Source organism: Plectropomus leopardus, chromosome 15, assembly GCF_008729295.1.
Source record: "Plectropomus leopardus isolate mb chromosome 15, YSFRI_Pleo_2.0, whole genome shotgun sequence".
NCBI classification, from domain to species: domain Eukaryota; kingdom Metazoa; phylum Chordata; class Actinopteri; order Perciformes; family Serranidae; genus Plectropomus; species Plectropomus leopardus.
Genome location: NC_056477.1, coordinates 8,180,924 through 8,199,181, shown reverse-complemented (window position 1 = coordinate 8,199,181; position 18,258 = coordinate 8,180,924). Strand labels below are relative to the sequence as shown.

The window sequence follows — 18,258 nt, the reverse complement described above, 5'->3', positions numbered from 1 at the left end:
GACTGCGTTGGTCCTTTTTGTCAATAAGTCGATGCATTTAAATCTGCTCCCCGTTGTGTCACTGTGCAATATGCAGCAGTGTTTTTGCTGTAATTGCAGCATTTTCTTACGCAGCAGTATTTGACCTGATGAAAAATGTAAACAGACAGGCAGGTTATGTAACTCAGTGTAGGGTGTCCGGGAGGGGGGAGGGGGTTAGTGATTGGACTAAAAACAGAGCCACACTGAAAGTGTGACCTCACTCAGACCTGTGCGACGTGTGTTTAAACTGACGTTGCATGTTGAAAAATAAATCTCCCACATGTCAATCCTGCAGGCATTAGTCATCTGTCACATGATGTTTGTTTTGTTTGATGGCATATTTTTTAATGTATATGTCTGGCATCAGTTACTTAGTTAAAAAGCACATTGATTGTAATTTGGTGTCTATTTCTGTTTAATTACTTATAGATTTCTTTAGAGAATCCGAAGCATTGCAAATTAGCTAAAACTACAAATGCTATGATATGCAGCATTAGTCTTTTCAGAGGATATTTAGCGCTTATGTATCAGTCCCTTCAGAAATAAACACAAGTAAATAAATAAATAACAGGGTTTATGTAATTCCTCAGCATTAATGAGTGGTTGGCAGAATAAAAGAGTCCGAGTGAGCAGCAGAATGAGAAAACACTGATGGTAGAAACACACCCAGCGCTTTCTAAGTCAAGATTACAGTGCTGAAAACTTGTTTTTTTAGTGCCAAAGGGATGACAAATGCACAACAAATGCCCTTGGAATTTTCCCTACTCTGTTTCTCCGCAGCGTAGCGGTTGTGAAAATAACAACATGAAGTGATAGGCTGCTGAGTCGTGATCATTTTACCCTTTTTAATGACTGCCTCTTGGTTTTATTCAGCTCCAGTGTTATTGTAACATTCTCATGATGGGAATTTGATCCGACAAAAATAATCACAGAGTCCTTTTGGCAGAGAACAACCTTGGATGTGATTTAATTGTCATTGCAGATGGAAAGAAAGAATGTTGACGCTGTGAAATACGTGACTGAACTTGGATTATTTGAAGTTTCTCGCTCTCTCCCTCTCTCTCTCCTTTGAGCTTATCTCTGTTTGTGTTGCTGCGTGGAGGCAAGGCACTCTGCCAGGAAGTTACATTACAGTCGCGGGTTGACATAAACGTGGGTGTACAAAGGACTTGGAGGGCTTAAATACTTTATTGTGTGTGTAATGTGAACTGAGCAATTATATCTGCCAGCCTTTCAAACAAAGAGCTCCTATCAGGCAGGTTCATGTGTTTTTAATTAACAGCGTTCAGCTTTAAGACATGAGGAGGCTAACCAGAGAAATGAAGCCATGATGATCGGTGCTCTAGTATATAATGTAATTCTTGAAGATGATGAGATGACATCTGTGGTACATTATATATGTTGTTGTGGTGAGTGTTTGTTGCACTTATATTAGCAGAAACGGTTCACCCTGTCTGTGGGTTTGTGGGTTAAACAGCATCTGTCATTTACAGTATTACACAAATTGCTCAGCTGTTACGACACCCTCATATCAAATCTTAAAAATACATCTGTCTGAATTTAAATGTAGTTTCTCTGTTAGGCTGAGGGGGAACTTGAGGATTGTGTTTACTAGCACATTGGAGCAATTTGGCAGTCGGCTACTCCATTCAGCACAATGTTGCTCTAATCCAGTTCAAAAATAATTAGCTACAGGCTAGCAGGCCTGTGAAATTCCTTTCTGTGACTGTAAATGTTCCTGTCATAGCCGCCGTCCTCTTCGGCTGGTTCCCAGAGAGGAAATGCACGCATTAACATTTTCATATCTCTGTTATTCTTCCTCTTGATAATAGTTTGTCAAAGTAGTTTGAAGATAAAAACATAAGATTTACCAAATGTTGGCAGCAAAGAGGCGATTTAATTATACACTTTTTCACCTAAATGGTTATCCTCATTTCCTCTCTCTCAGCTCCCAACTTGAAAGGGCGACCTCGGAAGAAAAAGCTGTCCATCTCTCAAAAGAGGGAATCCCAGGGTCAGGCTCAGGGTCAAGGGTCGTCAGGGTCAACCCAAGGGTCAACAGCAGTGGCAGCACAGGACCCCTGCAGCCCGGACAGCAAAATGACTACCAAGGTAAGATAACATAACATTAGAGATCAGTGTACTTTTTGGTCTTTGAATTCTTCTTACAGAAACAGAAGTGAAAAACAAAAAACAAATAGTTGATAGTTGATTTTCTCTTTCAAAACCAAAGATGAAAAATGAGATAAAAATCTTATGATGCACCTTGCAGAAAGAGCTCTGACTTCCCCATACTCATGCAACAAAGACGCAGAGATTTCTGTCGAAGATAGACCATGTTTTGACAAGTCTAAAATTACGTCAGAATGTGATTCCAAAGCCATTACAGTGTTAGTCCAGTCTTCACTCTTCGCCTCTCTCGCTAATTACACTAATTTGATTTTGGCGCCCATGCACTGAACCATGTTTTTACCCCAGGATAGTTTCTGAATGAATGAATGGAAAAGTGGTCCTCCTAATCGTCTTTGTTTTCTTGGTATTTTATTAAAAAAAGAACAAAAACTTAAAATGGCTTGTTTTTCATTTTTGGATTTGGAAATAAAATCAAATAATTTATTTTATTTATTTATTTTTTTTATTTCTGCTTTTGAAAGTAAAATTCAAAGACCAAAATGTATGCTGATGATTAGACAAGATAGAACTTTATTGATCCCAAAGGGGGAAATTCACATGTTCACATCATACAGCACAATAAGTAAGAAAATAGATAAAGAACTAAATAAAATAATAAGAAAATGAAGAAATGAGACTATAGTCAAGTATGACAGCTTTTCCCGAAGCTCTTGTTTTAGTCTCCCTGCTCAAACATGTTCAAATGATTCAAATGATCAACTCGTTATGAACTCCTGATAACAAGCTGATCATTTATCTAGCTGTGTTGCAGCAGGGAGAGATCTGAAACATGCAAGACAAGCAGTACTTAAGGAGGGTTTTGGAAACAATATGAAAATAATATGAAATAAAATATTAAAGAAAACTTTACACAGTAAATGCATTACAAAACTTTAGACAAATACAAATAGATTATGCAAGTGTAAGCGCAAAAGTAAGTCCAATATGAATAAAGACAAATAAAGTAAATTTGATGAGAGTATAATAATATTCATAATAATAATACATTTTGTAATGCAATTTTACATTTTGAAGAAATCTCAAATAGCAAAAACAGCAAACAACAAAACTGTAACCTTAAAGTGCATTAACTCTGTAGTCATGACATGACACCTAAACTTGTCAACCAAACTTGCTTTCCAGCTCGTCCTCAAATGTTCAGTTACAGAAAAAAGCCACAACATGTCAGTTTCAGTGAGAGACTCTGCAGCAGCGTCGTGTTACATTCTGTACGGTTCATGCAGTAAAACACGTGACTATGAAGGCCACGCGCTACGTCAAGCGTTGACCTAATATGACACAGGTGTAGTGCTTATCTAGGGGAAGTACAGAAAACATTACTGATAAAAGATTTTATCTAATTTTAGGGAAACTGGTTTCATTTCATTAGAATTACTAAACAATGTAGGGCTAAAACAAACAATTCTTTTCTGCATACTCTGCCAATTATATCCTAAATTAATTGTTAGGTCTATAAAATACCAGAATACGGTTAAAAATGTAAGTCATAGTCAGTGTTGGGAGTAATGAGTGAGATGTCATTAAATTACTAAATAAATGTAAATGTAATCAGTTACAGTTAGTGAGAAAAACATTTAAAATTACAAAAGGGTTACCTAATTTCTTTTTGGTTAAAAGTTTATATGTATAATATAACATTTATTGTGTTGCTTTGCATCTTATCGTCATATAGTAATGCCGTCTTTTGGCATAACCTATTTTTTGGATATTTTTCAGCTTTATTTTTGTTTTTGTTTTTTCAAAGATTAAAATATTTCTGCACTCCTGGACTCCTGTCAAAACACCACATAACTGCTTTATCATATTGCCTGTATGTATGTATGTCTATTTCGTCTGTCCCATTCACCTTCTATGTACCATAGATCTACCACTTCTTTTGTCACATTGTTTCACCAATTAAAAACGTTTTTTTTAAAGAACTTGCATGTATGGATTGCAGTGAAACCATATACCATGGTATGAAAACTGATGGTTATCATACAATGTACTTTGGGAAAACCCCCCCAAAAAAGAAACTGCAACTGGACAGAGAATCTCACCTGCGCATCGCCTTTCCTCTACAGACTTTATACACATACTTCAACTAAAAACATGATTTCAAGTTTGAAATATAATAAAACATTTGTACAACCAATTAAACTAACCAAAAACTAATATTTGCATTACTTCTCTGCTGATTGACAACATAGTTATTGAGCAGCACTTTTTGTTTGCATGTGTCTTTCATCCTCCAACAAACAGATTCTAGTCATTTAAACTAGTACAACATGATCCCACAGTGAAACAAGATTATTTTGCTTCTTTGCACGGCATTTTCCCAAAATAAAAAGAAAGTAGAAGAATCACTCAACTACCAACAAAATCATGTTTCTTGATGAAACAAATTGAAACATAATTTGTGTTATAAATAAAGTGAAATCATCACATCCTGTTGGCAGATTGTTGTCATGCATTTTAATAAAGGACGTAATGATTTTCTGCAACATTTTGAAAGATTTTGTATCATTGATTCTGTCTCTTTCGGTGCTCCTTTTTATCTGGCGTGTGTTGTAATATTCACAGTGAAGGAAATATCTATTAAAGCCTCTCCACTGCTGTCTGACCTTGAACAGACAAAATAATATTAGTGATTCTCTCTCTCAAAGACTCAAACTAATCTGTGCCTAATCTGTGATGACAACAAGAGCTGCTCCATTGATAATCAATAAGAGGCCGCGTCTGTGGCCAGAAAAAAATATTTGTTTGTGCTTGAACCCGCACACATCTCATCCAAACTGTCTGACATCGTTTGAATAACTCTCCGTTAAAGGCTTTAATTTTCATCTAAAGTTACACTCTCTCTCTCTCTGCAGGTCAAACCCAACTGTAAAACGGTACCCAACGGAAAAATAACCTCGGCAGCCAAACACAAGGCCAACGGCCTCAGCAAGAAAACCTCCGCTGAGGAGAAGGAGCGAGGGAAGGAGAGGGAAAAGGAAAAGGAGAAGGAGGAGAGGAGTGAGAAGGAGGAGAAGAAAGAGGAGGAAACATCAGAGGAGAGCCGAGCAGAGGAGCAAGCTTTCTTAGTCGAGCTCTACAAGTACATGAAAGAAAGAGACACACCCATAGAGAGGATCCCCTTCCTCGGCTTCAAACAGAGTGAGTAAAACAACTTATTCTCTTATTCCCTCACTGGCAATGTTTAAACAACAGGGCACTCTAGTTAAGACCCAATAGTAAAGTTTGTGTGGATACATTTTTGTCTGGTTATTTTGGAGATTTCAAGAGATACTTTGCTGATTTTAACCACCTTTGTATCACAACAATGTGGGTGATATGTGTAAATAAAACACGGTAAACTTCCCTTCATTTTATCAACGCCCATGCTTGCGGCGCATATGTACTTCCTCGTTTTTGTGGGCCCGCCACCATGTACACAAAGAGTATAGAAGCTGATCAAGAGAGAGACCAATTCCCCTCTCTATCTCTAACTCATTTTGCTAATTTTTGCTCTTTTTACGTACAAAAATAGATACCTGCGTTTAAAAAAGATGGCACTAGAGGGCAAAATTTTCACACAACAGCAAGCTACGGTAAGGAGGTCGTGATATTGTAACAGAGGTAGCACTGTTGACGGCAGAGGTCTCTTATCCCATTATGTACATTCTGGCATGTGGACGGAAAGTTTTTTTCAGTAATTTCTCTTAATATTACTGTGTATTGATAATTCCGATTTGTTTCACTCCGTTACGCCATTATTTCAATTTCTTTGTCATCTCCCATGCTCATATCTTGCTTAAACTATGCTAATTTACCCCATGAATTCCAGCAGTACTGCTTTATTTTGTCCATTTCTATAAGCTCGCAGAGGCCATGCACAAATATACACAAAATGAATGGAGAGCACAGACAGAAGGCTCAATGCGTCTCTGTCTTTGTAAGTAACATTGAGCATAAACTGTAACGAAACTGTAAAACTAGGCAGTGCTTTTTTCTTTTTTTTTCTTTTTTTTATATAAACAGCATGAATACAACACAAATGTTCACAGATGATGCCAGGGGATCAGAATAATAGCAGAAATCCTACATCAGCTCATAAGATGTTACACTGTGTACACAGGTGCAGCATTTTGGTATAGAATTATTTAATGCATTGATTGAGTTAAAAATGCAAAAGGAGGGTTTGTGATTGGAATATTTAGATTTATGGACAAGCATTGAAATCAAATTAATGATAAAGTATTATTTGTATTGGTAGAGTGGTAACTAAAAAAACAGGTAATACATTTTCATAAGAAAGAGAAAATTCAAAGTCAGTATACTGGGAAGTATACATTTTGTTTCCTTTGGAAAAATGGGCAGGCTGACATTATTTCAACCACTAGCTTGAGCGTTTATTGGTCCAGTGTGGTGCAGTGCATTCTGGTAGTTGTATATTTTCTACCTTTTGAGAAAAAATGAATGCCACTGCCATATTTTCTCTGGTCATGTAGCACCAATTTCAAAAGTATTTGTGATTTTCTGCTGCATAGACAGCAGTTTTTGAAAAGACCATCTTTCCAGCAGTAAAATACTTCTTTGAAATATAACATCACCAGTGAAAGGTTTTCAGGCTGATAGCAGTATAAGAATGAAGGACACCTGTAGAAACAGGCATACAAGTACCAAAACCTGTTCGAAATTTTCATGCAAAAAGTAAAAAACCCACATTATCTGAAAATGTCTTGCACTTTGAGAAATGAAACAGAAATATATGTTTCAAATTATAGTCAAGATAAGAGTGAAACTGCACTCTGTAAGTCAAACATGATGGTAGATGAAACACAGGAAAAACCCAGCATCTCTTACCACGTTATCTACAGTGCCCCCCTGTTGTGATCAGAAGAGAAACCAGTAGCAGCTTTTCAGTCAAGGGCAGACTGAATCCAACTATCCACATTATTATAGCTTTAGGGGAAGGAGTGAAAATGGCTGCCAACTACTGCAGGCATTACGCCCAAAATCTCTAAATTACACTGCTGTTAAAAAAACAAAACAAAAAAAAAAACATTCAATCTGTGGTAATAATAAACTAAAGGAATAATTGTCTGTGTTGAGAAAAATAACAGCTAGCGGTTAGTAAGAGACTCTGGAGGCTTCCTGTCAGAGCCCATTTTGGCTCACTTTTATATGAGGAGAGAATATCTTCTCACAGTTGTCAAAGAGGTTTCCTGTGAAGGCCAAGAACGTCCTCTAACAATGTTAAAAGAACATCACATGTATGCGTAACACGTCTAACCCAAGATGAAAGATTTTCCAATATAGGTCGGATGCTTAGCTTGCACCCGATGTGCACGGGACAGAGAGGAGAAGCATGCACATAAACGCCGTAAAGGGCGCACTGAAACTGTTCTCAATGCATTTTGTTTTATGTGTTTCATCTCGATGCAAGACACAGGGGAACTCTCACCTCAGACTGTTTCTTTTTTTTTCAAATGTAACTCTTTCTCAGACTTTAGTCGAAGAAGGAAATTTGCATTCATGTCAAACGAGCCAAGAGAGATGTAGCCACTCACATCAGAACGACGGCAAATTAACGAGAGGCATGCGAGGGAGAGAGATGTCCATTGGATTTAACAGTGACAGTTTATAGCACAGTAAAACTCATTACTCTAAACTATTACATGAAGGTAAACTGTGGTCGCTGCGACTCCGCTAACCTCACCACGGTATTTTGACAATCCTGTCATCTTGACTGCCGACATGTTGTTGCTTAAATAGGTCATTGTGGTTGAGAAAGATATAGAGAGAGGGAGCGAGGAAGAGAGAATTACATACCCGACATGCTTTACTTTTAGTTGGCGTTTCTCGGTTTGAGCTCAGAATAAAGTCGAGGTCCGCCGCGCCAACTGTTTTACATACAGTACATGCTTTGAATCTCAAAACCAGACACATCATAAGCAAGGCCCTCATTAAATGGTGAAATCATGCTGTTTAAACTTCGTCCTTGGCAGCGAGCACACATCAGCACATGTTAAGAGGAGGGGAAAAAAAGGAAAACACATCATAATTAATACAACAAACCCTCAGATGTAATCAGGCACCGTTTTCATATTCTTCTCTTTAAACTCGCTACAAATGCATTAAAAGATCAAAGAATCCGCTTTCCTGTAATGGAAATTGAAATTATGTTATTTTAGTTGTGTTTGAGTAATAATCTTTTTATGAAGTTCTCTGGAGTTTAACAAAGCAACAGATGGTTGAATGATTTACCAGACGTACCCGTTGCTTTGTTGGCTGCGCCACTTAAATATCCATTTGATTCACCTCCAAAAAAAACCCCTATCTGAATCACAACACGGACTATTTATGTGTATTCCTCTTCATCTCCTCCATGTGGAGTCTCACCTGATTTTCTAAGAGTTTTTACAGCCCAGCAGAGAGATATAAACCCCCAAAATTCAGTCAATCTGCCTTTAAAACCTCGAATGGCTCATAACAAATTTTAAACCCAGCAATATTAATTTTGCTGGTTTAACACAGTTCCCACTTGTTTGCCTGCCCCACTCTCATGCTGAATTTATATTTCACTTCAGGGTTTGTATGCATAAAATATCTCAGAGCAAAGGTGCTGATCTGAGACTCTGCGCCTGTGATAATCACAAGATATTCAGTTTACTATAATAAAAAAGAAGAAAAGCAGCACATATTTATAGCTGAGAGACTGGGACCACAGAATTGTTTGCTTGAAAACATTTACTTTATTATCAATGTTTAAGGCTGCAACCACAGATGGTGTAAAAATAATGGATGTAGCAACCGTGAAGTCACCCATAGGTTTGTGAACTCCTAATTTGAAGCCTGTAGTTCAGTAATTTGGTCTTAACCATCTTGAATGTTTTGGAGATCGTAGTGACCCCATTATTGGCTTTTATAGGTCACATGATGCTTTGGCTATGCGCTTGTCAGTAGGAACTGGCTCCCTCGTTCATGATGCAGCATACACTACAAGAGGTGTTATTGCATCGCATAACTTCAATAGTTGAGCAGATCATCCAGAAGTTTTGAATCCACAATTCCTCTGTGAAATCATGGACTATCACCTCCCAGAAATCCTCATACGTGGCCTCTCCCACGAATAGGGTCTTGCCTTTCCGTTATCGCTCGTTTAACACGCTCACGTCGCCTTCGATTGGAAGTAACGTCGGCTAGTGTGGTGGCTGCAATAGAAATAAACCTGCTAATGTTTTGAACATCCGTCGCCATGCTCCATGAAATGTTATCGCGAGAGAAGTCGATTAACATCACTCAGTGGAAACGCAGTCATCTCGCAATTGTGTTTAATATACATTTAGGAAATATTGCTTAAGTTTTGTGCTAATCTGTAATGGAAACCCGCCTACTGATTTAAAGCACGCCGATGTTCGGGAAGCAAAAAAGGTATGACGTGTAACACAACAATGTCGGCCTCTAGTGAGGCATAAAACATGCACCTCGACAGCACTTTCTAAACAGTTACAATGGCATAACAATAATTTACCACCCTTGTTGCGTATGTGCCAGTTGATCTCGTCCTCTGCTCATATGGTAAGAAGCTCTCGGACCTCAATGTCACCCCAGTTTGTGGACATTTTCAACCGCTGTTCTTCCTCTGTTAGTTAGCTGCTAACTGCTTAAATGTCCTGTCATAATGCGATGTAAAAGCATCACACCCCACAACCATGACTCGGCTCAAAGGCGAGTTAATTCTGTCCCCTTATGCCACAAATATACCTTTTATGAAGAACGGCGAGGTGAAATAACTAGGATAACTGAGTGACATTCCTGCCATGAAAGGGCCTTATAAAAGAGGCTATAGGCTGTGGTGATGCCTCGCAGACAGCCTGTCACTCAAAGAAGCCCCGTATATATATATATATATATATATCTATATATATATATGTGTGTGTGTAACTTTGAGCCTCAATAAAATGCCAGGGGTTGGGTTACATAAAAGTTCACCCCCCATTCAGTTGTCATAATCGTTGAAATTATCTATAGAGACCAAAACTGATTCTAGTACCATGCTGTAAACGTGTTTTTTTTTTTGTGTTTTTTTTTCTGTTAAATTGAGCATTAACATGAGGATTGACTCACATTTTGAGCCAATCTCAAGTGGCCAGTAGAGGAACTGTAGTGTTTGTCACTTGTGCGTTGGCTTCATTTTTCAGCCTTTTGGTTGCCACTTGGCTGCATCTAACAGTTAGTGTCTTTGGAGATTAATCTGCTTTTTGTTTCTCTTTCAGTTCTTCATTTAGTCTATGAAATGTCAAAAATAGTGAGAAATACCAATCTCCACTCCAAGATTACATGTTAAAATGCCTAGTACATGTTAAAATGCCTAGTCTGACTAAAACCCAAAGATATTTAGTAAAATTATGTTGTATTTTTTCACTATTTTTGCATATTGGAATCATCAGTCAATTTTAAATATAGTCACAGATTATTATGCTATTGATCGACCAATTGTTTCAGCTGTAATTCTGTATCTGTTCAACAAACTTAATCATCTGTACCCCTATCTGTACTCAGATTGGGCAGAGTTTAAATCAAAAGAGAGTGGAGTCAAATAGAAAGTTTTTATTTAAGCCTGAAATTGATATGTGTCAATCAGAAGTTGCTAAATGTATTATTTCGAAGGAAAAGTTTTACAGAACAGTCTCTGAATTGAGCTTTAGGTCATTTTTGATCACAAGAGTAAGAGATTAAACACAGCTAAACCCAAGTTAGGATTTTTTTCTCCATCAGGAGTACGGATAATAACACAAAGAAAGAGAAAAGAAAAGGAGAGAAAAAGCAAAATCCGTCATTGCTTTTTTAAGAAAAAGGAAAACGTGTCTGTAAATTACTTGAGCAAACCCATTCACAGGGGCTGAATTCACACTGAATCACAGGAAATGACAGAAAATAGTTGGCTGTTATATTTGAGGAGCAGTACAGTTGGAGAGGAAAACAGTTTTGTGCTGCAGTTTATTCATGCGAGCTGCTGTCCTTCTATTTTTTTATCACTTGGTTAATATTGACTTTGCTCTACAGCTGCTGCCATTGAAGTTGTATGGGAGCAGTTAGAGGCGTTGAAAGAAATGACAGATCGAGTGGACTGAGGAGGAATAAGACAGGAGTAGTTGTGGTTACATTGTATATTGTGAATGCCCTTGATCTGCAAGATTAACTGGTAACTCTGTGTGTGTGTGTGTGTGTGTGTGTGTGTGTGTGTGTGTGTGTGTGTGTGTGTGTGTGTGTTTTCCAGAAGCATGTGTGCTTCAGTGCTCAGGCATCAGCATGTGATTGTGAACATCAGTTCCAATTTGTCTCCCTCTTTTAGCCTTGTTGTCTAATTGCCATGCCATCGGTGTGTCATTGAGGCTGCATTGTGTTCCTGTTTTGTCATCCTTATCTCAGTGATAATTGCCCCTGCCAAATAGAGGGGAATTAAGAAAAGAAATTGCTAATGACAAGACATCTAAGAAAAGGCATGTTCTCTCATTTCCTTTATCTGTTCTGTTCCCTCCCAGTCCCGTGTGCTATTGTGGTAATTACAGTCGATGCATAACAAGCTAGTTAAATAGACCATCTTTCTGTTTCTACAGTCAGAAAGCACAATACGCCGGAGTGCTCAGTTCAAACAGAAAAACCTACCCAGCTCCCTTTGTTATTCCACCCGTGCATTGACAACGGTAGCAGAGAGGAGGGAAGGAAAAAATCAATGCTGTCAAATGCGGAGATAGGAAAATGTCATTTTGACAAATGCAAGGCTTTGTGTACGCACAGATTGAATTTTGATGGATTTCTCCCCAGGCGAGGCCTCCTTTTCTTATTTATAGGCCTTCATATAAAAATGTTAAACAATGATGTTACAGAAAGCAAATACAAATGTCATTGGCACAAAAAGTCCCCCAATGAACTTGTGGTTCTTTGTTTGTGGGAAGCATTTTCTTTCAAAGACAGACAGCCATTTGAAGCCTTTCTGAAAGCTTACATGGCTATTTTTAGGAAAATGTTACACAAGACTTGTATTTCGATATGGCCTGTCATGGGATATTTGCATGGGGAAATCAATGCAAATGAATTTGCATTAGTTCAAACAGAAGTTTGAGCATATTGCCAAGCGTTTGATGCTCGTAATGGTTTTCATTCATACCTGCAGGCTGCGGCTGAGGGTTAACAAATCTCTTTGTCAGGATGAAGCATATGCTGTATTTTATCACATAGCGGTGATTGTACGAGTGCTCAATATTCATTTGCATCCTTTCAGCTGAAGTGCAGTGTTGCTTTGTGTAGAAATGATAAAAAGCTGTGTTCATTTTGTCAGTCCAGGAATATGTAATTACTACACTCCTGTGAGATGTTCCCATTGTGTTTGTTTATTTTGCACATATCACAGTCGTAGTCCTGTTGGTTATTTGTACACCAATTTGTCTTTGTATATATCTATATGCATTTCACTGCAATTTGTACGATCTTGTTTGATGCTAAAGTGCATTTTGTTAAACTGATACCTTATGTGACTACTGATAATAGAGTTGAATCTAATTTCACAGCTATTGTTACTACTTTGCAGACTACAAATATATCATTACCTCATAAAATCTCGTGCACTGTTACAGAATGAACTACAAAACTGTTTGTAAAATTAACTCCACTCACCAGCCGCAACATTTAAAGGCAGAATGAGTTGCAGTTTGTAAACGCAACATTCAAAGTTGGCCACTCCCCAGGGTTCCTCTTGGATGCGTGCTTACAAACTGACACCTGGTCACTATGTTTTTATTGAGTCCCACCCTCACACCCTGGGAGCTGTTTTTGTCTGGGGGCTGCTCACCACTGTCCAAACGCTGACGCCCAGAAACGTCCAAAACAAAATACCAACAAGTCCTCCAACCCATATGGCCTCACAGGTCGTATAATGCTACACTCAAATATAACCCACAGGAGCGTTTCTTTTATGAGTGCCCTTACCAGCAGATAACAGAGTAGCTCGTATTCCAGCCTCCAAAGTCATTAGATGGTGATATTTGGTTGAATTTTTATTTAATTTTTGACGTTGGGCGACCAAAATTGAATGTTAGGACACTGTCTAATGCCAACATCAATTTGACATAGAAGACTGACAACAGATGATGCTGATATTTGGTTTTAAATTGAATTGTCAAGTAACCCAAACTTAACATCTTCTAAACGTCTCATGTTATTGTTATCTTGAAACAGAATCATAACATTTAGTCACAAATGCAGAACAAAACCCAATGTCTGCAAATTATTAAAATGTTAACATCCACACAACATAAAATTTTAGTCATTAGACATTTAAAAAATCCTCAACCCGATTTCAGTCCCTAAGAAAATATAATGTCTCTCCAACTTCAGAGTTCAATGTCTTTTAGACGGCATTTTGACATTGTTTTCCAGTTGAGGTATATGACCAGTGGTTGCAATTTTAAACACATGGTTAGAAAATAGATTACGGTAAAGTAACATCACATAACATATAATGTAACGTATTATGTGATCCCTTGTCATGTGACATTCTACCATATACTACATTACTTTGTGAAAATAATTCAACCTTGACTTTTGGTTCCACATAGGATACATACACATGTGCGGGAAGAAAGTAATGTGTTTGTTTGACCAGTCCACCTCATCTCTCTTCCACACTACATCACCTGACTTCCTCCTTTGCTCCCATCATAATAACTATAGATACTAGAGGTCACCGCCAAACAATAATAACAAATATTTGTCACAGTTGCTGCTTGTGCAACTGGCCTATGTGGTCACATTTTGGAGGAGGACAGTCTCGAAAATAGAGGCAGAGGGAAGAGTCTCTGCAGATACTGCTACACACCTTGAGTCAAATGTGATTATTATTTTATGGGTCTACTATACATAGTCTTTTATGAAGAACTTCCTCATTCTGCCTTTAAATACTGCTTACAGGTTGATGCATCAGCACTAATAATTCAGTAAGGCAATATAATCTCCACATGGAAGGGGCCATTCTGAAAAATTAATACTTTTTCTCATGATATTTAAGTCCATTTTTCTGGTAATACCTAAATGATGGACCTTTAACTCATAAATGAGTATTTTAACATTTGAGTATTACTGCTTTTACTCTACTAAAGGATCTAAATACTTCCTCCAGCACTGTATTTATCTCTGTCTCTGTGGTGTAATGACTGGATGTGACGTCATGTGTTTCAGCTCAGTTCCTGACTGCCTTGTTTGTCTTCTGTCTCCTACAGTCAACCTTTGGACAATGTTTCAAGCTGCTCAGAAACTCGGAGGATATGAGTTGGTAAGTATTCACATATGTGGTGATTTATTCCTTCTCATTCCTTGAAGTCCCTCCCTTCTCTCTTCTCTTTCTGTTTCCCTTCTCTTTCTTTTTCTGTATTATCTCCTCCTCTTTTCCTAACTACCTCCCTCCTTTCCTCCCTCTCTTCTCTTTTTCTGCCCTCCTTTTGCCCCTTGAGGTCAGTCACTGTTTTCCCAAGAAGAAAGTCTTGCTCAGAGCCACATTTAGCAAAAATGATGCCGTTGTTTCAAAACCCCCTTTCGAGTGGAAAACACATGTTCCTCAGCTCAGCACTGGTCAGAAGGAAATTGGTCGAATCGCTCATTTTTTCCCATGTTGGAGATGAAATGCACATACATACCCACATGTACTGCATACACGCGCACGTACAACCAATGTGAGTCAGAAACGAGCACGAATGAGGCAGAGGCATTTAACTTGGCAGCTCCACCTGCCGATTATTCATTCACTATTCATGTGCGACGTGTTTCCAAAGTGAAGTCAATGTTTGATCGTTGAATCGTCAAGTTTGTTGCCCTGTTTCTTCATTAGCTAGCTGGTTTAATGCCATCCAAACAGACGGCCAGACCAGACCATAAACAGGATACAGCTCATATAATTGAGGCTCATATCCTTTTTAAAACCCCTATATCTGCAGCTGATTATCTCACGTTTCATGTCGAGGCTTTGTTAGCTCTGTGGCAGCTTTTGTGTTTTGTGTTGCAGCCCGTCATCTGTTATGGGATAAGGGGGTTATAGCAGGAACAACTGAGTGCATGATGTTAACAGAGCTTATTATGTTAGAGAATTGAGTGTTGAGGATTCAATAACTGGAACATCATGACTCAGTAACTCCCCGAGACCTCAAAAATGATGTCAACCACTTATGTTTTTCTCTTTGTTTTTTTTTCTTCCCCTCATATTTTTTCAATTTTCCTTTCTCTACATTAATCTCAATGTCATCCTTTGTCTTTTCTCTCTTTGTCTCATCACTTTGTCTTCTCACCCGTCCCTCCAGATCACAGTCCGCAGACAGTGGAAGCACGTATATGATGAATTGGGCGGGAACCCCAGCAGCACAAGTGCCGCCACGTGTACACGGAGACACTACGAGAGGTGAGTTATCATGCGCGGCACTTATATATGACACATTATGCATGCACACATGGAACAGTTTGCGTTGCCCGAAGTGCGTAAACTCCCTCACAGCTGCATCAAATATGATTTCGCAATGCTTTATTCATAACATCAGGACACTACGAGACAAAAAAATGATCTTATTCAGAGAATGCATTTACACATATAGTCTCAGCTGTAAGGGTGTGTGATTCTAATAGGATTACCAAGAAATGCATTCCTCATGGACCTAAATAAATTCATGATGAGATGTTTTTTTTAGGATTAATTGATTAGTTGTGTGCCACTATGGAACCAATTATGCCATAAACTCCACCCATGCTGCTCTACAAGCAGGCTAAAGAGGATTTAAAAGCTCAAAATGAATGCAAAGTTTTGAATTATTAAGCAACCTACATGGATGCACATATATACAGTAACTACCATCTCCGCTGTATAAGCATTGCAAGTGCACAGAACTGGGATAAAAATGAAAAACACCACTTTAATGTATTCATCTAATCATTCAGTCAGATACTGCAGCATTTTGAACCGCCACATTATAATCACTCAGATGGTATTACCAAACCAAAGCAAGCATATGAATATGATCCTGAGGGAGCTGCGAGGGTATTATGCAGGGCTGCTTGCACACGCTTGCACACAAACACGCACACACGCCCACTTTCCCAAGGTTAAACAAATGCCAAATACGATCTCCCCAACAAGAGATAACCAGTCACTCATGAGGCAGGTCACTCCTGCCGGCCGGCGACCCTCTCCACATCCCTCCGGCTGCTGCAGGTTCATGCATCAGCACAGCTCAGGCACACACACACACACACACACCTGTCAGTAATACAGCAATATGCCAGCAGTGCCATATGAGGGAGCCGGGCAGCTTCATATTGTGTCAAGATTGCAAGCTGTAAGCAAATTTGCAAGCACAGGCAGTGGCGACTGCAGAGGCTTTTCCAGGAAATTTGTGAAACCATAGGTGTGAGAGTGTATTGTTCAGTGTGTTGTGTTTGTACACAAGTTGACAATGTGCATATAAATGCATTCTAAGTCCTGCCTCAAAAAGGGATATGTCTCAACCCTTGAAAGTCCTCAATGAGAAAAAAAGCAATGGAACGTTTTTTCTTTGCATTTTTTAATGTCCTTGGGACTTTATTATCAAAAATCAATGCTGTATTCTTTCCACACATATTTACCATTACAGTACTTTGAAAATGTCTCTGAAATGGTAAATATAAAAAAAATATATTGATATAATTTCATCAAATATATAATGGAATGACTTATATAATATTTATTGTTAACAGTAGTGACAATTCACTCTTTCATTTAACAAAAAATGGAAATTTAAACTCTTACAGGGTTCCCGTTGATCCTTAAAAAGTCTTGAAATAATAAGGATGGCCTCTCACATTCACTTCACCAAAAAGTCATGTTTTATGTTACAATAAAAACTTGGGCAACAATATCCCTTATCTTAAGTAATGTTGATTCATGTTTTTTTCCTTCAGTTTTGGCCGCTATAAAATTGGGCTTAAATTTAATTCAGAGTGGCTTTAAAAAGGTCTTAAAACATATTAAATCCCTCTTTCTTTAAGAACCCTATTTTTTGCATAAAATCACATGACTCTATTCAGATAAATATGCTAAACTTTGAAAATCCCACCACACAGAGCACTTATGTCTGGTGTGAATTTTCTTTTTACTTTCTGTACGAGCCAAACTGAAAAGGCACTGTTTAAAGACACAGTGACATCTAGTAGACGTCACGTTTTTTAGCATAACATACCTAAACCGAGCCGTAGAGATAGCTCAATCAGATTAACTGGAGTTCAACACTTTTTTTATTGAGATACAGTGACTCAAAATGTGCTCTACCAAACGTTTGAGCAGGGCATTAAATAGTTAAAGGATGAGATCCTTATTTATACTAATAATAGCTATGAATTTCAACACCTGGAGATGATGCTGGCCAAATATCATTTTATTGCAAGAGTCAGAACACGTCTTTGATGCTTGTTTTGTGACATCATTATGATGCGCTTCTGCCAAGAAATGACTTTGAAGCCAGATGTGAGGAGCTACGGCAGTTTATAAGGTGTAAATAGGGTCGTAGGAAGACAGGCGGGGGTGAGGGGGGGGGGGACGTAACTGTGGGGGAAGCACTGAGGTGTGACTGCTGCTGCGCTGGCCTTTCCGTCTCCAGCCACCGAGAAGCAGCTGAGAGAAAATAATGCTGAATCAATACAAAGCAATAATATCCACGCACTGCAGTGAATATCAGGCTGACGGAGAGAGAAGGTGTACGAGGGAGGGGTGGAGGTGGTGGGGCATGTGTGTGAGAGAAAGAGAGAGAAAGGAGAGAGAGATCAGCTGAAGCTGAGCGAGTTTCCATTCAGGGGAATAATTTTAGCTGAGCCTCGGTGTTTGGGCTGCTTGGAGGGCAATTAGCTTCATTGTATTAACTCAGCAAACACGGCCATTCTCTCCGCATGATGAATGAGGCTGTTTGTGGGCTCGCTGAAGTGTGTGTTTGTTCCCCAGAGGCGTCTTTGTTTCCACCTTTAATCATTAGTCAATGTGCTACAGAAATATAATTCACAGGGAGGAAT

The 18,258-nt window shown here is 38.6% G+C and overlaps 1 protein-coding gene across 1 annotated transcript in view; it reads left to right on the top strand.

Annotated features, from left to right (window-relative positions):
• The window catches only part of LOC121954373 (AT-rich interactive domain-containing protein 5B-like), a 101,694-nt gene that overhangs the window by 70,718 nt on the left and 12,718 nt on the right, over positions 1-18,258 (top strand). Inside the window, 4 exon segments of the mRNA XM_042501829.1 lie at positions 1,970-2,133; positions 5,067-5,352; positions 14,460-14,512; positions 15,531-15,628. Coding sequence (XP_042357763.1) covers positions 1,970-2,133; positions 5,067-5,352; positions 14,460-14,512; positions 15,531-15,628 — 601 coding nt within the window.